Consider the following 22,385-nt stretch of genomic DNA (forward strand, 5'->3'; position numbering starts at 1 on the left):
TAAATGGCACACGGAAAAAGTCACTCGTAAAAGATGCCATCATTGCTGGATTTTGCAAAGGTGGGCTCAGCCATGAAAAAAACTTCATGGTCTTGAAAAGAGCACAGAGTGGCTTAACTCACCCGAGTTTGTCATAAACTCAAAGGGGCCGCTGCATTCACCATAGCCGGCCGCTGTGCGTGCACGCACATGGAATACATAAGAAGTGAGGGGAGTGAGACCCTTGATGTCTGCGTTTCTGGATGAGGTTTTTATGATCCTGTAGCTTTTTTCATTTTGGTCCTGCACAAAGAAAATTGGAATAAGACAGTCGAAGCAACTTCAAAACAATAGCGGGCAATTTGCCAATGTTTCAACCACTTACCTTTTCGTAGTACTTGACCTCGTACTCGAGGATCACCCCATTGGCTCGTTGCGGAGGTTGCCACACCAGCGAGATGGTGTGTCTTGTGATGTTCTTGGCTTGGACAGATGTTACCGGGGAGGGAGCTGTGGAAGAGAAAAAGCAATTTGAAGCTGCTGTTTTCAACTTGTCTTTCATGCTGCAGCCTTGGAGACAATAAGTCTGTTTCTCTTTCCCTCTTAAATCTTCAGCTCTTTTATCCTTGACACCACAAGACGTTCACTTGAGTTTGGTTTTTGGCTTTTATTGAAAAAGAGATGCTGTAAAACCACATGGCAAGATTAATAATATAATATATTGCTGATGGTAGGAATGCATACAACCGATCCAATATTCCCTTAGCTGACAGCCACCCAGACAAGGTGGCAAAGTAATAAAAATCTTGATATTCCGCATATCTGCAGGTCACCTTGGGAAAACCCTGTGATGCTACAAAGTGCGCCCCGGAAAAGCACAAAAAATTGGCTCAGTCTTTTGCCTTTTTTTTTTCTTCAAGGGACCAAATCAATTGGTTTTCATTAAAGCGCCACAGAGCGATCTTATCCCGAGCCATTTCTGCAGCAGCTGATAATAAGGCCATAATTCAAGTAACAGAGCTATCTGCATTTGGGCGCCTTTAACACATGAAGGTTAAAGCACAGATAATGGCTCACTCTTGAACCCACCCTTCGGTATGTCTTTGACGCACAAATCAAACTTGTATCTACAGGGAGCGCGGCAATATTAAAACTGGGTCATGCAGCGGAAAATAAAGTTGACACAAGCATGTTCAAATGCAAAGTGTTTTTTTGTTGTGGTATAGAAAATAGAGGAAGCTAAATCATTTCAAATTGTTTTGCGTTTTAATTGTTGGTTGATTTGAGCTATAAATAATCTTTACAGCACAATTGAAAACAAAAATAATTCTTCCTGAAAGGGGAGGTGAAAATAAACATCGTTTTGCCCTTAACTGCGCTAAACAAGTTAGAGGTAACAGTTAGGGTGATTTTATTTTATTTTATTTCTTATTTTCTCATTTTTTTAATGTCACAAAAACGTGGCAGTTGGCATGTATACAAACCCAGTGCTACAAAGGAAAATATAGATTCTTCTCATTGGCATTCAAAAATACTTTAAAAAGTAGACTAGAAAATAGAACCGAACTAGAAAAAATTCTGCAGCAACTTAAAGCACATTTTGATATTTCTGCCAACCAAGCAGCATTTTATTACACCTTAAAGGTTTATATAGAATACTTTTTTGGACCTGTGCCTCTAAGTGACATTGTAACCGTCCTAATTTCAGACAGTCTGTCTTTTAAAACATTACAGTGGAGTGATTAATGAGGGGTTTATCATCCAGCGATCACGATTGGATTATCTATGACATGATATACATTCTCATCACATAGACCGGAGGCTCCAGGGAACTGAGTATTTAAGCTTACGCGAATAAAACCCTGCTTTTAGCAGCGGATTGAGTTCAAACAGGCTTGGAATTCAAGCACCAGCCACGGATTGAATTTCAGGGGGCGACGCAAAAGCAGGAGGGGGCATTTTCAGAGGGACTGGTGGGAGCTGAGATGGAGATGAAGAGGTTTGGGATTGCAGACGTCTCTTGGTAAATGGATTAACCCAAGGTTGTGTCGGCCTAATGTGTTGCATCTCTGTTAAACAATTAGATGGCGGCCATTTGTATCCCTCGATCAATCTTACCCAGCCGGGGAGAGCCAATTTGAAGCCCCCCCGCGGGACTGGTCGAGGACACTTCAGCTACGAAACTGACCTTCATTCCACTCAAGTAATCCACACATCCATCTTTGCTCCAAAGATGACAGATATTGCAATTTAATTGTGTTCTGCATCTCTTGTTGCATTTTTATTTCTCCTTCAACTAATGTGAGGATGAAGATGAGTAGACCTTTGAGTGGTCCCTCCTGAGAATTCCCCACGTGATACCGCAAACAGCCCTGACAAGAAATAAGTGACTTGTCTTTTATGAAATATTGAAGTCATATAGTCAATATACGAATACATTTGAACTAGTTTTCAACCATGTAACCAAAACAAGCCTCTCCTAAATCAAGAAGCTTCTCTTGAGGCAATCATTTGGGACGTGACACCTATGATACATTACAGGGAATATTTGCATTGGGTTTGCATTTGTCATGATTTTTCCTCCACATAAAATACAGTTTGTTGAGGGTTTGACTTTGCAATCATGTTAATCATTTTGTACAGCGTCGAGGATTCTATATGTGGTTAGCGCAAGCTGTTGCGCAAATATGCAGTTGATTACAGTTTAAAAAAAAAAGAAAGAGAGCGAGAAAGAGATGCTGGTGAGCACATGTGGTTGCCAGATTGAATCCCGGCTGCCAGATTGGAGTCCCTCAGTTTTGCTGTCACCAAGGGAAAAAAAAACTGGGGAGGGAGCTGTATTTCACAGTGTCAAGAAAATGGCTTCTGCTTACATGATCCTTTCCCACCCAATGTAACGGGTGCTTCCATCTCCCCAAACACATTTGCACATGTCCGTTTTGCCAGCGAGATGGAAACTCACTCACACACATGTTCACTGACAGACAAGCCAAGCCCCCCACGCAGACACTTTCTCATGCTCTGATTCAGGTTTTGGCACCTAAAACTGCCAAGAGTTTATTATCAAGACATAAACACCTCCATTTTGAATGTTTTTTTTTCTGTTTTTGTTACAATGCACACACACAAAGTGTTTGATCCCATGAAGGGGGGAAAACACCTCCTTTTACAGCCAGGGGTCAGTTCAAAGCTTATTCCCCCAACAAGCAAAGTCTCCATCACCCTTTCCCTCCTCTTGCAGTCCGGGTGATGGGGTTACACCCCCACTGATTTATGCCTCTGGGTTTGTTCACGTCCTGGCAAAGACTCACACATCCAGTTACAGATTCATGCACACGCAATCAACAGTGCTAATGTGTTAATTTTCCTTTGGCGTGGTTCTCTGAAAACCTCCATTCATTTTCTTTGTAGACAGAAAACCATGAGTGTTCCTTCATTCTAATCTGCCCCCCTCACCTTTTCCTTAGCGACTGAAATTCGAACTTTAATGGGGAGGCAGCGGAGGCTGGGCCGTCTTTTCCCCGGCAGTTATAAATCCTAATAAATCTATCATAATAAATGAGTAATCCACCGTGTCTGGATGAAGGAAGGCAGCACGGTGAAAGGGACAGCCGCAGATGACGAGCTGTATTACTAGAGGCTGAAACCAGAGATTCCAAAGCCTCTAGTGAGCATTAGCGGAAAGAAATCCAATCATTCTGGAGATATCCTCTTTAACACACACACAGGCACAGGCAAAGGCACACATACTAAAGGAGACATGGACACATAGGCAACATTGTTTGAGGGGCAAATGCTGATGGTCTCCTAACTGTATCTCGCTTTTCACATCCGCACACACTACACAGCTACAAGTGCCTTCTGACTAATCCTATGGAACAGTTGGGAAACATGCACTAGTGACAAGCCAAAGGCAACATCTGTATCATAAAACTTGGAGGCTACTTAAATCAGACAGACCTCACTTTGTGTGCTTCAGTCCGATTCCAAGTGTGAGAGAGTGCATGTTTTTTTAGATTGTTTTGCGCAGTTGCGCACCAATGCGGCCACCCTGTCCCACCAGTGTAAACCCTCGGCCTTGACTCAGAGGTGCACTCCATTACAGATCCTACACAAGGCTGTCTGGCAGTGCTCTCAGCTCTCCCACAGGCAGCACAGCCATTCATCTCTATTTTCCTGACCCCAGCTGATAAATCAAGCCACTGTGTCCTCAAATTGCTAGTCCGAACTGCATCCAAGACATTCACTTTTCCCAGGGATGGAAATTAGTGATAAAAAGTGACACAAAAGGGGCACTTAGCTTGCCACCCAAGAGCAGAACAGTAAACGAGACCAAAGTAATGATCAGCTTTAAGTGATGGAGAGCAAGGAGGGATGACGAGAAAGCACCAGGGCTATAAAATCCATTTGCACAACAACCAGTCACAAAATGGCTTAATGACAAAACCAGCAGTGGCTCTGAATGCATCCCTGAGCTTAAAGGGCCGCTCTTGAGCACAAGAGATGGTGCATTGTTGGATGTATTGTGCTTTAATTACACAAACAATTTCTCGAAAGCATTTGTAAGGACGCCTTAAGTGGATCAACACAACTCATCTAATCCATTAGCTCCAGCTCTAAATATAGCACCTTGTCGCTTGCACTATCCGGGGCTTCATATGCATAATTATGCAAAATTCAAGAAGGAATATTGCAGAAAATAATTTCACGCTGAAAGGAATCCATCATCCGACACATCCTCCAGCTCTCACCCAAATCATTCTCATCTTTAATCATGTTGTTTTGTATTGCAGATTATTATAACCACCAAAAAGCAGAATCATCACATATGGGCATAGTATAAAATGTACTCCTTCAGGTAGACACAAGTGAATGTTCTGCTAATAGGCTCTTCAGATTTGATCCCTCCTGTAATGTGTAAAATGTGTTCAAACAAATGTATTTTCTCAGTTATTTGCTGATATTGTCCAAAAACAGCAGGCTGAGGCATCGTCTTCCTTCCATTAATAGTAATGTTGGACTTGAACACTTCCCTCAGGCTTTTCAAAGACATTCTCCTCCCACAAACTCAATCAACCCATGTCTGATTAGCTTACCGGCCTGGTTGGTGGTGACGGTCACAGACACTGCCTGTTCCGGCCCGGGGCTTTGTGGCGAGACGCCATTTACCGCCCACACCTCGAAGGTGTAGTTAGTGTGGGCCTGCAGTTCGTTGATGGACACCCTGGTTCCCTTCAGACTCAGCTGCTGGGGGCTAAAGTGGATGGCGTTGCCGCAGGGTTGACAGCGTCGCCCATCGGGCCCGCAGCGTTTACAAACTATGTTGTAGGTCAGATCCTGTCGTCCTCCTGAGTTCCTTGGCGCGCTCCACTCCAGGTTGACAGAAGTCTCGTTCACATTGGAAATGAGGTGGAGCGGTGCTGTCGGAGGCCCTAGAGAGAAAGTTGGTGGTTAGAAAAAACTGTTGGGCGAAATGCTAAGCAGGTACCGAGTTACAACAAAATGTTCCTGCGGTCACTGTTGAAGTGGAGAAGAAGGCATTATGGTATATCTTTACAACAAATTGGTTGTTGCAACAGCTTGGGAAACACTCTTTCATAATAAATCAGCTTGCCTATTTATGATGCGGGTACGGCTACACAATCCGAATAGACCTATATTACAAATTCTGCTTCAAGAAATGAATGCTCTATTATTTAATTCATTCCGAAAAAAGTAATTTCATTGAAATTCTATGGTATCACAGGACGTTTTGGATTTTGCATAACTAATAATATTGATACACGTTTAGTGAATTCCAATGGCACATTTTAATCACAGTATAAATCACAGGGCTGTCACACTTAATATCATGAGTGACTGTATATTCGACGTTAAATTGGCTTGTCCTTTAAATCAAGATCTGAAGCTTCTTGAATATCTTTGTAATGTCCTGTCTATCAAAGCATGGGAGGTTCCAATTAACTGAAATTTAATCAACCGAAAGATTTTTTTTCAAGTGTCGAATCAGCAGCAGACTGCAAAATACCAGTCGGTATCTAACAGATTGCTTTTATGGCTGCCAACAATAACTGCAGATGATGTTTGTGTTGGACCTCATTCTCAAGCACCCCTCCTACCCTACCACCACCCCAACTGTTTGATCTTGAGTCTACAAACTGTCCTTTTATGTTTATGCAAGCGGCAATGCAGATGTGACACAGCTTCCCCTCATCATCAATTTCAATTTACATGTCAGCTCCACTTTAATGAATGTTTTTCTGTGTGTTGCTTTCAAACATAAGATTCAGTAATTGACTTAACTCTCCCTGCCCTCTCTCCATCTCCCTCTGACTAATGAAGCGCTGGCGTGCGCGCTGGGGGGGATCGATGCACGCTGAAATATGAAAGCTAGTCAGTTGGCTGACTAATCATTTGCAAAGGAAATTAATTATCTGTGTTATTTTTAGAGTAGCACAATGACACTGAAATATGTCACTGAGACATAGTGAGACGGAGGCTATAAATGCCTTGGGGGGGGGGGGGTACTATGTGTGGACAAATACTGCCGAATTAAAAAGAGCAAGTTCATCAATAGTGTATTTGGAAAAGTCTGTGGACAGTATGTAGTAGTTGCACTCAAAACTTTGGAAAGTTGACCAGATGTAGAAGGAAGGGAGATGTTGAATAGGCTTTGGAAATTGATCACTAAGCAATGATTATTCAATTAATTAATTAACCAAAAGTTTTTGATAATAAATTAATCACTTTGATATAATTTTCAATTAAATGATGCGCAAATGCTCAGAATTTCAACCTCTAAACAGTAAATATTCTGGATCAAACCAGTAACTGAATTATAATTAATATTTTCTGAACTATTTATTTGAAATAATGTCTTGGTTTTTTTTTATTAAAGGGATGGGAATTAAAATGATCCGATTAATCGACAAAATAATTGACAGATTATTAAAAAAAAGTGTTCGTTTCAGCCTTTGTATGAGCAGACCATGACTCGAGGAAAGCGGCAGAAATGAATGGCATGAGTGAAAATCCTAGATGGTCTTACGATCAGCCTTTTAGCAACAACATCAACAAATATTACAAATCTCATTTAAAAATTATAATAGGCACTGTCCCCACACACCTCCCTCATATTTTCTCTTCCACACCCACTTTTCATTAGTAGGAGTTATAGATGGCGTTTCTAAATTAAGGCGCCTACATCCAACTGTGATTATAATAGAGCCTGTGTCAACTTGTTAGGCTCAACTAAACTCCCTGTCCAATTCTATATTTAACAATGTGCTGTAATTTCACTATCCATCTGTTTTTAAGTTCTCTGCCAAAGAATATTATTTCTGCTTTAATACTACTGTAGTCTAAATTGAGCATTATAAGTGTCTAACTTTCCAAGGGGACAGATGTGTAGGGTTTCTTGCTTCACACGTCACTGCTTCTCAATGCTATTTTAAGCAAAACCTGTCGCTCTCCTAGAATGCACCAATGGGAGCAAGGGAGAGTCGGAGAGTTGTTGACTGTGAGTGACACTTTTTAATTAATCCCAAGAGCGTGTGTAGTGAAGGAAAGGAGTTTGTGGACCAACATCCAGTCAATAAGGCCTTCATACATAGTCACACGTTCAAAAGTTTGGCCAAAATAAAGTTTAAGTAAAAGCTTCCCCCTCCCCACCGTTTCATCCGTTTATGGGCATGCAATTTGCTTCAAGCATTAGTTCTTTCTTTCCTGTCAGCCCATGCTTCATCTGTCTTTCTCATTTTTACTCTTAAACGTCTCCCTTCACATGCCCCCACCTCTTTTCGTTGTCTACCTTTTTTTCCCTCCTGTCTCTTCCTATCAGTATTTGTTAGCTGAGTGTTGTGCAGGTCCAAAGTGGAGAGAGGGCAAAATTGGCCTGAGCATCAAACTCCACAACTGCAATCCATCTGGGATATATTCAATGCTCCCCTTGGGGCTTCCCCATTCCATCTTCTTTCCTCAAAGCCAAACCACCACTAAGAAAACTGGGAAAAATCTGAGAAACACATCAAGGGCCAGAAGAAACCCCAAATTGTAGAACACCCCCTCCTTATAACCAGCAGGCAGCGAACTAACCAAGTCCCAGGAGTGGCCGTCTATGGCCTTCATTACTGCTATGCGTTGAGTGTATGTGTAGTTTTATGGAAGTGTGTACTGTATATATAAGCATTGCTGCAACTGCGTACTCTACCCGGAACATTATGCGGTCTGTCCTGGCTAAGCTGCACAGTTCACTTGACTCTACCTACTTGAGGAATTTGCAAAAGTAACCTGATCTTGTTTTTGGAAAGATGAAAGATACAAAAATGAAACATTATTGAGGTTTCATTTCCCATGGATGTCAAGAAACAATCTTTTCATTAAAAAAAAAAAAAAAAGCAGCAATAACAGAGAAACTATGAATTTGTGTCCTTGCACAATAGTACATGCCTAGTTTAAAAGCATCGGGAATGCAGTGATGGATGTTCGAACGCACAAAGACTGAAAAAAACCTCATTTAGACCCTAAATTTAAGAGCCACAATTTTGTGATGACAGACCCTTAGCCAAATGATTTTTCCATCCCCATTTAAACACCAGAAAGAAAGAAAAATACCCCAAATGTTTTTAAGTGAGTGTTGAGAGGAAGACACCAAATTGTGGGATGTTGAGGGTAATGTGAGTGACAGCTATAATTACACATCGGACTGAGAAGCAAAAACAAAATGCTGAAGGAAAAAAGCAGACGACAAACGGTGGATGGATGGTTCAAAGATCAAATGTTGAGCGGCTGACGAAGCGGGGGCCAAAGGTCGGTTGCAGTTTGGAACGCAGAAGATTGCGATGCACGGTCCAATAAAAGCAGCCAAGTAATGAGCTATGGCAGCTGTTGCTTGCAGCAGCCACAGTTGAATGCCACACTGACTAACAGGACAATGGGGACCAAGTCAGCCAGCAACTTCGTCTAAGTGATGCCACAAAATGGGCTTTGGAGGACTTACCATTTTATTTAATTACATTGGGATACAATTAAATAGATTTTTAAATGAAAAACATACAAGAAATAAAAAAAGTATATTATGTTCTCTGTTATTCAAATAATTAATTGGGCTATTAAAAACTTCAAATCAGGCTATTACAAACACACTGCTTCATTGCAAAAAAATCTTATACTTTAAGCAGCGCTTGATTGCATATTTATCAAACGCTAAGGCAGTCATTTAACCATTTGGATTTGTTTCAGCTCAGAGAGTCTAGGAATCTGCCTCTTGTCTGATCCAATAAACTGTTGAGCTGACTGATGAATCCACAGGAACTTGACAGGTCATTCGGGCCTAATGGTGAGCCAGCCATGAGCAAAGCAACTTAACAGATGTTTTGGTTGGTAGGAATTGCTTTATGACACATACTCAGTCAGACATAAACATCTGTCATATGGAAGCAAAATTGCTGTGATTTCCTGTCCAGCAAGGGAAAGGGCCTTTTTCTTTTGTGGGTTGATACTTTTTCTTAGTGTACATTTCTACCAATACAAACTCCAAGTACCATGACTCAGAGGGGGGAGAAGTCTCGAAAGAAAGAAGTATCAGGAGAATGCATGATTCTCAGTGGAATTTGTTACACCAATCATTGTGAGTTTGGCATGGAATAATAGAATAACTGACTCATGCTGCTGGATCAAGAAAAATGAAGTCCAAGAGAGGAACAAAAAGGAATCTATTTTACTTTGCTCTCTATTTTGTCATACTCTCTCACGCTCATCTCCTGTTTTGCAGTGCCTGTGGAAAAATGAATCTGGAATGTATCAGTTTGTACCCGGTTTGGATGTCAAGTACTGTGACCGATTACTAAGTACAACTTGAAGTCAAAATACATCTTCGAAAACAGCCCGCGCCAGCCTTTAGAAATATGGCGACCTCGGGTTAACATTGCATAGAATAATTTATTACTGTAGCAGAAGCAGTATGTGTGTGTAGCTTTATATTGACATATAAAACTTTGATGTACTTACGGGTGCAGGGCATTGAGGCTGGGTCGGTTTCAGAGCGGAAGTATCCCTTGTCGCAGACGCAAGATGTGGAGCCCTCTCTGACAGAGTAGCTATGGAGCGGACACTTGGAACAGACACCATCGGTCGCCAGGGCACGGTAGTAACCAATCTTACAGGCTAAAAGGGAAAGAACAGAATTTTTATGGTAAGGTGTGATTGATGGTATGCTGTGGTTTTACCTCTAAGAGGAGCAAGGATTGTCAAAAAGGGTTGATACAATTCACTAGCAAGATGAGCTTTGCAAAGAAAATCTACGCAAGCAAGATTTTGAATCGATTGATAAAAGTCGGCAAAGTGAGGATTTGTTTTTTTTAAAAAGAGATTTGCGGTGATCTGTGAAGCAACAGTTGCTATAACATTGCACTTGACATCATATGGTATATGGTAACACATGCTCACACACATTCATGCACACACACACACACACACACACACAAGTCCATGTGAAATGGTTCGCCACCCTAACACTCCTTTTGGCAACAGTGCTCTCCTTTCTCTTCAGTGACATTTTGATTGGGGGGGCTCTTCTTTCAAGGAGTTTCTCCACCGTCTTTTAGTTTTTATAGAGGTCGGGGGAGGCCATCGAGGTTATATTTCACCCCGAGTACTGCACCAGAGTAAGTGGACAAAGGAACAATTCTCTGAAAGGTGCAACACAGACGGTAACAACAGCGATTGGACCAAATAACCTGTCGATCCAGAAGGCTGCCATGTGCAACGGAAGGTATTGAGAGAAGATTACTGGTTTGGATTTTGGTCAACTGCTCAATGAGTGTACTTTGGATAGTTTGTTGACTAGGATCCCTCCAGCTCTAAATTGCAATTTCTTTTCACCCGCAGTGAAATTCGACTTGTGGTCTTGTAGTCATAAAGCCGAGTATTTACAGACTGAGCCACTGCTGCCCCAAATCTCCATCAGGGTCCAAACCAAATTGAAATAAGTTCCTCTAGCACTTGTCCCAACCCTTGATAATGTTTATCAACATATATGTGCCTTACCAGACACAAGAAATCAAATTGCTCCACACGTAGCGGCTCCCCTATAAGTACTGTAAAAACAAATTGTCACTTTTCGACTTTATACTCCCTGCCTTGGAAATTGAGGCTCTCCTCATCCAATAGACTTTTAACACACATTCCATCAACCAACTGACATCCTAGTGGACACAAATAGCAGAGGAGATCCGCCAACCCAGTAAAATTGTGGGAAATCCCTCTCTTAAAGCCATAATAAAGTCTCTATTGGGCGGCGTCTCCTCTTCAGCTGCTGGATTAGCGCAGCATGGTGAGCTGGGCTAGCTGCTACCTGCTGAGCCATTCTTTGCCTACTCCCACTCAGTTCATCTGGAGTAAATCCTAACGTTAAGCTAAGGGCCTCTTTGATTGTGGCCTGCAGGGGTGCATGAAGCCTATATTTCTTTTTTTCACAGTTGCAACAAAGAGGAGAGATTAGGCAGGGGGTGCTTTATGTTATCTATCTATCTTTACGCCCGGGCTCCAACACTAGAACGACACTTTGGATTGGTGGGTTGTTTCAGGGGTTGTGACCGCTTCAGGTGACAAAGGCCATAGCTGCTTTGAGAGTTTGTACATGTGCGCTGACCAGAAAAATGTTTTGAGTTGAGAGTCCCTTCACCCAGCTGTTTGAAATGGTCCCCCTCAGCTAAAAGCTGTAGAAAGAGTTAATTGAGCTGCATGCTTCACAGCCTTCAGGTCTGAGCCTCTTAAAGAGACACAGTTTTAGGGCAGCATACCCCAAACTGTGCATGGTTGATGAGTTTTTCAGATTTTTCTCTTCAGTTATTCAGATGATCCTTAAGTCCCCGCCTGCTTTTTTACGAATACTTTGTTTTGTATTTATTTTGAACATGTATAAAATGAAAGGAAAAGCATACTGTTAGGATAAGTAGTTTCACTTGTGAGGACAAAAAAAAAAAATACAACCCTAACATACCATAGAAGCAAAGCATCAGTGATGTCGACACGAGAAAGTTACACAGTAATTAACTCGTAATTACTAGATAGGAAAAACCACATATACATGTTCAAAAAGGAGTAGGAAGAAGTATAAACTTACCCCTACCCCTTTATTTTCCCTTACATAATCATTATATCAAATATTTATCAAAGTAATATGCTACTTCTACATCATGTGAGATTTTCTGTGTACAATTTATCAAATGCAATAAATCTTCAGTGTCACAGTTTTCCCATTAGTACTAAGAGTACTATTTGATTTAATTCCAAAACCTAAATGCACCAGTATCGTTCTAGTATAATACATTCAACTTTGTGCACCATCCAAATCTGTTTGCCATCAGTCATGGCTTGGCATCACTTTTCTGTGGTTTCTAAATCCTGGATATTTTAAAATTATGTTTAAAAATGTGACGTCAACATATGTGGGTTTGTTTACAGCAGTGGCTGCCCTACAGAAAGGAACAGTGTAGAGGAGAGAGGTTGATGTCTAAGTAAAGCTGGGGAATTTGCTTCCTATTAGGAAAGGGAGTGTATCTGAGGAAAGAAAACCGCAGCAGTGGGTGGTCCAAAAACCTTGGCCTTAGAGGAGAATCTCCCTTAAGAGCCGATGGATTTATTACTGTCCAGGCCAACGTGGCAAACCCATACACAACAACAGTCTTGCAATGTGTGTGTGTTTGTGTGTGTGTGCGTATGTGCGTGAGTGTGACAGAAAATGTTTTTTTCATTTTCTTTTATTTTTTTTTTATGCAACCTAACCAAATAGACTATTCACTCTAATAGACATCACCAAAATCAAACCCACATTTTATTGCTCCACTCATTGTCTAACTTTCTCAATATATTTTTCACTCTTTTGGGCTTCCTCTCCGCAGGATTCCTTTTAGATAGAGATGGTTTGTCAGGTGCCAAATCCCTAAGCTAAGAGATCAAAAAGAGGGACAAAAGACTGGTGACTTACGCTATTCTCTAAAGGCAAAAGATGGAATCCCCACATAGCGTGGGACATCACATTCTTCCCCCTTTCTATCCTAGAATCCTTTTCACTCCTCATCTTTTCTCTTTTGTCAGGCTTCCTCCCACCACATCCCAGTTGTTTGTAAAATAAAGCACATTCGGAAGAAAAGACCCCATGCTTTGTGGTATGTAATGAGTAGTTTTGTTCATGCGATTGGGGGTGCGTCTACTGGTAATTAGTTGCGCTGCATGACGAGAAGAACAATTTTATGACAATGGTGTATGGACTAGAAAAACAAAGAAAGCGATATGGAGAGCAAGACAAGCAGTTCAACTATAACCCAGCTAAGTTTCCCTGTGTGGCATCATCCTACACAGCAGGCTTTGAACGGTGATGCATGCCAAATAAAACATCAACCTACACACTCACCCATGGAAGCCCACGATGAGTGACCTGCATGCAAAGTATAGGTAAACCTTTCTCCAGCCTACACAACAAAGTACTCACCAGGGATTGAGAGTTTGAGAGAAAACCTTGGCAACAATAGGACTCAGGAATATAACACCCAGCACACAGCACTATATAACCCGGATAGGCAAAACACAGCAATTGCCTCTCTTATGATAAAAAGAAATTCAATATAAAACTGCAGAGTTGTCTTTCTTTTTTCTGGACTGTGATTCATCTTCTTTTGGGTGATGAAAACCTGCTCACTGTTTTAGTCATAACAGACTGAGAGGACTCTTCAGAAGGGTAGTAAGAAGCATCTTCACACAAAGCTGCGCTTTCAAAAAGAAATAAAATCAGGGCGATTGGTTTTCAGGGCCCGAGGGCAAGGAGAGCCTCTGCTTTTGAGAAGCCACCACTCTCTATTCAAGATGACTATATGCCATGTTCCGCTTTGTGTTTGTGACTCTTCATTTTTCTACAGGTGGTTGGCAAGTTAGAGTCCTGTTGTGTTTTGTTTATCCTCTGGCGGCAATTCTTTGTCTGGGTTTACCAAACCATACTAAATCTTAGAGCGATGTGCTGTCTATTTTGACATAGATGGACGACTTACATCGATCACACCCACCAACCTGAGCCACTGGTTGGTAGTGGGGATTAGTGAGTTGACTAGCTGCTGAGTATTAGCATCTGTCACAGGAACAGCAGGAGAGTGGAGGAGGTTAACTCATTAATTCTGTCACAAGGGGTTATTAATCGCCTCCGGTCCTGACGGAGACTTGCAGCCACACGGCCGGCGAAACCTATCAGTGTGATGAATGAGGGACACACGGTCACCGAATCTGATCATTGTGATTGATGATACTTTCTACACACGTCTTAACCTTGACCTGGCGGCTAAAAATGTCTCATATCTTAGAAGATTCAAAATTAATGACTCATTAACGTGGATGATATTAATACCCGCGCTAATGAAGGCCAACAACAACAGACAGTAAGGTTAACAATAATGTTCTGTTGGTAATTGCCAAAGTTGTGCTGATGTTAGCTAGCGCCAGGAGGTGCAATGGGTTGCCAGTATTTTTTTTTTCTATCAAATGATTTATAAGTGTTTGCAGCAGGACCCATTTATCACCCAAGTGCCACCAACGACCCTGATTAAAATGTCTGCTTAAATGCAAATTTCCGAACCCTATGTATGAATAAAATTTGCAAACAAATGTAAACCTGAAAAAATCTGAAAAGCAGCACCATATTCTGTATTGTATTCAAATTCACTATGATGCAATGCACTTTAGGATATGACATTCTGACTTTTATAATGTTTTCTTATCCCTTTCCAAAACATTTAATCACAAATGCAATAGGGAGCCAACTCATTTTGTATTCTTTGGATTGCATAACGCTGGAATAGAATTGATATTGTTCCGAATACTTCCTTTGTACCAAGCACTCCACCTTCATATAGACACGTAGACCTTAACTTCCTCCTCGAGTTCTCCATAGCTACTATACGCTAAGAAATAAAAAAAAAAAAGGACAATAGTCTTATCATAAAAAGTATTCCACCCAACCGCTTTCGGATACGCGAGTGACCACACCTTCAAATCTGAGGCTTGGGGCACAGGAGGTAAATGAGGAGAGCCATAGTTAAAGAAGAGAGCATCCATGTTAGGGGAGATACAGAACTAGAAAACAGAAGCATCATTTGTTGATTTCACATTTACACCCATGCCAGAATTTCTGTAGTGTTACTTAAGCCATCACACCAACAAAAGAACTTTTTATGAACTGCAAAGTAAACTGCGGGTGTGTTATAGCCTATAATTCAAGGCAAAGATAGGGCCATTTAAACAAACAGTGTCTACACACCTTCACATTATGAAGCGATGGAGCATATCTGATATATCTTTTCAGCTTCATCTGATAATTCTAATTATCAGAGAGTGTGCAAGTCATCTACAGTAAGTCCAACAAGGCCAGTGAAGGACACAGAAATGTATGCAAAAACTTTATGCAATTTATCTACAGCAGGAACTCAGGGGAATGGAAGACTTGTGCACATGTTCATGTGTGTTTGATTAGGCGGTAGAGCTAAATACTGTCCTGCCATTGTTTACAATGAAAAGAGCTGCATCTTAATTTATCATAAACAAACGAAACAGAGAGGTGGGAGGTAGATGAGTATGCAAATGTGGTTATGCTCAGACACACATAAACACACACACACACACACACACACACACACACACACACACACACACACACACAGAGGGACAGAACACTAAACAATGGAGACAGCCAAACTGCTCAACTCACAGCATGTCAAGGAGAATGGGGCAGGAAAAGGGAGGATGTGTGAGAACACACACAAGCACACACTAAGAATAGGTAACAGCAAGAGGAAGTGATAGGAAGCCACTCTCAAAGGGGGCCTCGTAACCAGTTCTATAAACAAATGTGAGCCACATGTTGAGCTGCAGCACAAAAAAACATAACAAATCACTTCAACCCACAAATACAATTATCATATATAGATAGGGTTAAATTAGTTTTGCAATTTCCATTGTTGTTCGTTTCTATTTTTGTTTTTGAAATTCAGTCACTTTTAGTTAACAATACCATTGACATTAACTAAGGAAATATAATTGAAGCTTAATTAATCTGTTAATTCGTACAACCTTCAGAAAAAAAATTAAATGTCTTTGCAACATAAGAAAGGGTTAAAAACTTAATTGCTGTTGTATGCATTTGCTTAAGTTCAATATTTGTCCACAACAGTGTTCAAAGTTCAAAGTTTGGATAAAATGTACCTTTGCGTCCAAACCTTTGACATTTTCCATTAGCATTTTAACACATTATAAATCATATGACGGCATTATTGGCCTATACATAAGAACAATCTGCACATGATTATTAAATGCCTTTCCAGTGTGTATGTCATACATAACATGATCTGTATGGTTGCATGTGACCTACCATACGGTCAAATGTGGATGCCTGTCCATCCTTTGCCCTACATTCTACCAGTGCTCGCTAAGCAGAAAAAGGAGAACCTGACATCATGATCTTGATTTTATTCACACAAAAACAAATCACTAACCTAATAATCGTACAGCTAATGTTATACAGCAGTTTGAAAATGAACACTTCACATTGCATACAATGTAAGCATACACCTCTGTCACAACTAAAACCTGGCAAAAAACATATAATCTTTTTTGTCAACAGTTAGACAACGTTAACATTAGTGTCTAAGACATGTCTGGGAGTTTTATGGGAAGTTACAGTTAAAAATTTGTATTTTTAAGGTATTTGTTTAGATAATCTATGTGGAGCTCACAGACGACAGCCTGTCTGGGCACTCAAAACAACTTCCATTGTGCACATGCGTCTGCTTTAGCCACTGTGGCTCTGTGACGTATGCGTCTCCACGTAGTGACATCCTTACGGTATATATGCGCCCATTTTATATTAAATCCATCCTGGATCATTAGTTCCTCAAAGGTTTACAACTCAAACGACTGTTCACTGTCATGGCTTTAAACTTTGACCCCCACCCCAACAAGCATACTTCTTGTGACTAAAGTTGGTGTTCAATATGTGCAATCCAATGTTTGCTGATCATGCATATCATGTTTAACTTGCCTGTGGGTCTATTCTTTCCCACACAAACTTCTGATTAATTGAACCTGTCCTTGAAACGTAGAAAGGTCAACAACTAGTGCTTATACTGAGTTACTTATTGCATATTACTCTCGGGGTAAAATATGTTAGCTTTTAGTTTTAATGTGAGAAACACAAAGGGTAAGTATACCAATCAGTGATTTACCACATAAGTCATCTGTGTTCATCTTCTAAAATATGCGGTCTACATTATCAGATTGCCCTCCACAGTCCAAAGACTTTCCTTAGCTTCTAAAAGCATCTTTGTACTATTATGTGTTTCTTTCTAAGCAACCAGCAAAGAAAATATCAAGCCACTTGTCAGGACCAAAACAACAAACATGCTTTGCTATCTCCCTTTCCTTTTAATTGAAGCGTCTTGATTTACAGGATATAGCTTTTTCTGTTATGGACTAAAATAAGATGATTCAATTACCCTGCTAATATTAATATCAAAATACTTGGGATAATCTGGAGGATGTGCTATGTCGGCGACGAGGTAGACAGTGACAGTAATACCGACCACGGCCACCACAGGTCATGACCCAACTACAGCAGGCTTGTTCAGAGAGCAATCACCATCAATACCCATAACCCCCCACTTCACCTTTCACATCTCCAGCCATTTATCAGGCCAACTAGACAGAAGTCCATTCATCATTGTCTCGTCTTCCTTACACGCACTTCCTCCATCTAACACATTTATGCTGCTCCTTGAGTACATCTATATATAACTGTTATATTTTCAACTGCTTTTTATTTTCTTGACTCTCATCCACAAGGGTTTTTTTTTCTTCCCTTCGCCCCTTTGCTCTACATAGTGTGTGCCTGTGAAGGATTGTGGCTTTCCTCTTCCGCTTCCAGCAATATTTGACAGCTCACTGTGGATCAGGAAGGATCATGGTTTCTAATCCGAGAGGCGTGCCCCTGCATGGACACACCTCTGCCTTTGGTCATTGATCTGCAGCTTTGGATCCCCAGTGCCGAGAGCCTGACACATTCCTAAATTACATTTTCAGCTTTCCCGTGGAGAGGGTACTAAGAACGGGGAACCTTGGGGTGTGTTCATGCACACTAACATTACACAGCTACAGTGTCCTATGTACGTATGTATGTGCTGGTATGTACTACACTAAACACATACTTATATCAATCTCTCAGTCAAATTTTGCATAATTCTTGGCTTTCAGTATTTTATGTAATTGAAGGATTCACTTTCAACAAGAGTTCTTTCGGTATATTTGTTCAGGACAAAGAGAAAAAAGTCTCAGCGCTACATAAGTAGATCTCTATTATGTTACATTATGTGTGCAAGACATGCATTATGGTCTTAAGATTGATAAAAGTGACACATCTCTCTTGGACACATATTAGAGTTATGTACTTGTATTAATAATACAGTCATATTTTAAAATTATAATCGTAATAATAGCTATAATTATAAAATTAAATTTATTTTGTATTACACTACCAATATATTTCCTCAATGACTGGTTGAGGGTGATCAGTTACTGCCCCATACAATTAGTAAGGCATAGTGGTCTATTTGGCACGCCAACAAATATTCCAAAATTAATGTGCCTTGACTGATAAAGGGTTAAAGCCGCATCTCACCAAATGCACTTTGCACTCTGATTTAACAAGGTGATTAGATTTGGTTATGAAATGCATCCTAAAACAGCATTCAAATCCCGGGATAATTACCCACTGTACCATTTCCAACCATTGCCGTGATTATAAATGGGGTCTGAATTTATTCAAATGGATCTCGCGTCCTGTACCAGGGCCCATCAGATTACAGAGCAGCCCTTTATTGCAAGATTTTTTTTGTCATAAGACCAAACGGATTGCTACAGAGCAGCCTTTGATTTGGCCACTGAATCTGTGCCCTGGAGGGACACGGATGACAACGGAAGAGTTGCTAAGACCACCTTCTATCACCAGGGCAGGATGGGGAGAGCTTAAGATTGAAATCGGCAGAAGAAAGAGATGGTGAGAGATGTAACATTTTCAAGGTGTTTGCAATCACCCTCCCATTGTCGGATTCTGAGTGAAATGTGGCCATGCGTCTGATGAGCTGTTGGGCTGCCGCTTCCGATCTTACTGCGACTAGGACATTAATACATATTGATGATACAGCTTGAGATATGCCTATTACGAATGCAGTAACGGAAGAAATATAAACCGGATAATCGCTTGGATGCCAAGTGGCCATACACTTTGAAAGTGGATAAACACATTTTCTCAAGTTAGGGCATCAATGTGTTTCTCTATGCATGAGGCACAAATGATCAATTACGCATTGTTAGCATTTAAAATACACAGTGGAACCTTTCTCTTTGCTTTTGTTTACATATGACAACAGTTTGAACTACTCTGTGGAACAGTAAATATCCAGCATAAGCAGTCAAGTTCTGGATCTTATTCTTTCAGTCACAGGTGATTGTGACAGTAAGAACTGGAATTTCAAACTGCCACTTCTAAATTTGTACAGTGTATGCCAAGTTTTAGGTAACAGCTTTACACAGACCACGGGGAATGTAGGTGGAATAGTGAAACAACGTCTGCAGGACAGAAAAAAGTGCTATTGTCAGACTGGAACTAAATCTCTATCCACTTCACTTCCCCTTGGGATTCTTGTTTTGTTGCCGCTCTATCTCTATCATCCATCGTCTCAGCTCTCCCTGGAAAGAAAGGACTCGTCTTTCTCTTTTGCCAACAAAGACGATGGCGGGGAGCCTCTCTCTAAAATAGCCCATGCCTTTTTTGATGGCCATCCACTCCTTCCTCTTTCTGTCCGTCTTTCTCTGCCTATACATCAGTCCATCTCACTTTATAAACACCTCCTCTGCTTGGCATCTCTCAACTGAGAGAGAAAAGGGTTTAGTAGAGGAGAGGGAGGTAGGGAAATTTAATGTGAGCTAAAGAGAAAGAGAAGGGCAAGGGTGTAAGGAGGAGAGTGTGCACAAGTGCGGGTTAAAATGGAGGGAGAAGGAGGAAAACAGCCGGAGGAATGGGGGAACGGCATTGAAGGGGGATTGAAAGAACTGCAGGGTTGTGATGGTGCAGCCAGGGTATTGATTCGGGGCCTTTTGACATGCTAATTTGCTTGCTGACTGCTTTAATCGCCCCCCTCTCCTCTTCCCATCCTGTGCTTCAAAAGCGATGCGTTTCAAAAAGATGGACGAGAGGAGACGAGATTGAAATTGTGACGTATGTCTGCCCCATTTTGATGTTTCCGCAGCAAATGTGGAGCTAGAGCACGAGTAAAAACAGCCATCATGTTATTTGTCAAATTTGTGATGTGCTAATAAGTCTTTGTAGGCTAAACTGTTTTGCATAAAAATGCAATTTTGCCAATTAGTCTAGTTGACTGGCAGGAAATTATGCAAGTACAAGCGCAAATGAATGACAGTGAGACAGTGACTTGTTAGTAGGGGATGATTAGATCTTCATTCCATACTTTATTTTTTGGCTGATTTATTGTATAGGATGACCTTGAAGTCTCATTACTCTCCTTAATGTGATATATGTGTACATGTAATTTCACTTGGATATTTTACTTTTGGAAAGCACCGTCCAACAAAACACAATAAATTATGTATCATGTTAATGCTACTGAGATGTGTAAGTGTTTTTTTCTCAATGGCCCAAAGGCCCTACTAGCAAATGGGGTTTTATAGATTTAAGTGTTATATACATATATTCATTAAAATAGAATTAAATAAATAAATAAATGTAGCATCTAATAAGATTTAAGTAACACCAGTTGCTGTCCAGAAAAACAGATCTTTATAGCTTAGAGCTAAAAGTGCAATTGAAACTTTTATGGAAGTTTCATTTCCATTTTAGATCATTCATTTTAAAACCGAACATAAGGATTTTATTCCTCTTTTGAGGTTCTGCTTTATTTTAATTAAGCTACATCTGTGCTTAAAATGAGAGGCAGAAGATCAAATCTTTACATACAGTAGCAATACAAAGAAAGCCATTTGAGTGGAATTCCCTTTTTGTACGACTGGCACAAAGCAAGCTTAATACGTATGTTCATACTTGGCAGCATATACACATTGTAGGCTACGTAGCAGGCGCTGTGGGAGCTGCAAAGCCATCAGCTCGTGTCACGCTCCATCACCAATGGTTTCCTGCCCTTAACAGGGCACAGCGAGACGAAAGAGAGGGTGGTGAGTGTCAGGAACTGTGAAGGAAACAAATGCTGCAGGACACCAGCCCATGCAGGAAAAACTTTTCAGCACCTCAGCTAATGATAGCTGAATTGCCACCAGCACACGTACTGCCCCTCCTCCTTTTGACCAGTCAAGGAAATGTATGCACATTAGGGATAATAAGGACTATTTCTTTAAGGCAAGAAATACATTTTCAAATAGTATTGTTCTGATTTTTGGTGCAGTGGAGAAATATATGTGAAATGTTTTGTCTTCCATTCAACATCTGTTGTTCTTTCATGCTGTCGTTTGGTTGATCCCTTGAGTCTATTCAGCGGCACAAAATGAGCCTCTCTGGTGGCAGGGTGAGTGATGAGTACATTCACCTCCACTCTGCTGGGCTCCGTTCTGCTCTCACTGTCTATGCTGGTGTGCTAATGCATACTAATGCATGTATCTGTGGTGGATATTTGCAAATAGATATCTACTTGTTTGTATTAAACAATATGCAATTTTTCGATTCACAGAGGGTAGATGTATGAAAATGTTTGAGCATGACTCGCGTGGCATTGCACAGGTTTTTGTGCACACACTGTGTTTGTGGAAACGATGGCAGGTGATGATGTTCCATGATCTTGTCTTTCTTCCAATGATGAAGGTAATCTCATTAGTCAGCCCACTTCCACTTTACAGACACTAACCAGCTGGACAGCCAGAATAGAGTGCATGTAGTCTAAAAGAAAAAAAATGACCTTAACCTATTGAGAACTTAAACTGGAAGGAGGTTCAATAGAGAGAGACACATGAAGAGCAAAAATGCAACAGGAGACCAAACTAACACAAACAACCACACAAACAGTTTTTTTTGTGAATGACGAATGTAGGATAGAAACAGATGGATTGAGTTTTTTTTTATCATTTTCATAAAGGCAAATAAAATCTCGAGACGGATACTGCCAAAACCATTGTCAACAGCGCACTGGGGAGCAACTCCATTTATAAAGCCTCCTAACAGATGTCTTAGTGAAAATAAGTCCTTAATATTTACAAATATTTCATGGTGGATATATATTTTTTTAGCATTCCTCATAACTAATACATATCCAACAACAATTTTAACATTAGCTTTCACCTTTGCATTT

The 22,385-nt window shown here is 40.7% G+C and overlaps 1 protein-coding gene across 1 annotated transcript in view; it reads right to left on the minus strand.

Annotated features, from left to right (window-relative positions):
* epha4l (eph receptor A4, like) overlaps positions 1-22,385 on the minus strand; it is a 42,049-nt gene that overhangs the window by 12,781 nt on the left and 6,883 nt on the right. The window contains exons 4-7 of the mRNA XM_037267355.1: positions 9,988-10,143; positions 5,076-5,411; positions 365-489; positions 123-282 (exon numbers count right to left, since the gene is read on the minus strand). Of these exons, the coding sequence (XP_037123250.1) occupies positions 123-282; positions 365-489; positions 5,076-5,411; positions 9,988-10,143 (777 nt within the window). The remainder of the gene's footprint in view (positions 1-122; positions 283-364; positions 490-5,075; positions 5,412-9,987; positions 10,144-22,385) is intronic.

Source organism: Syngnathus acus, chromosome 13, assembly GCF_901709675.1.
Source record: "Syngnathus acus chromosome 13, fSynAcu1.2, whole genome shotgun sequence".
Classification (NCBI taxonomy): Eukaryota; Metazoa; Chordata; class Actinopteri; order Syngnathiformes; family Syngnathidae; genus Syngnathus; species Syngnathus acus.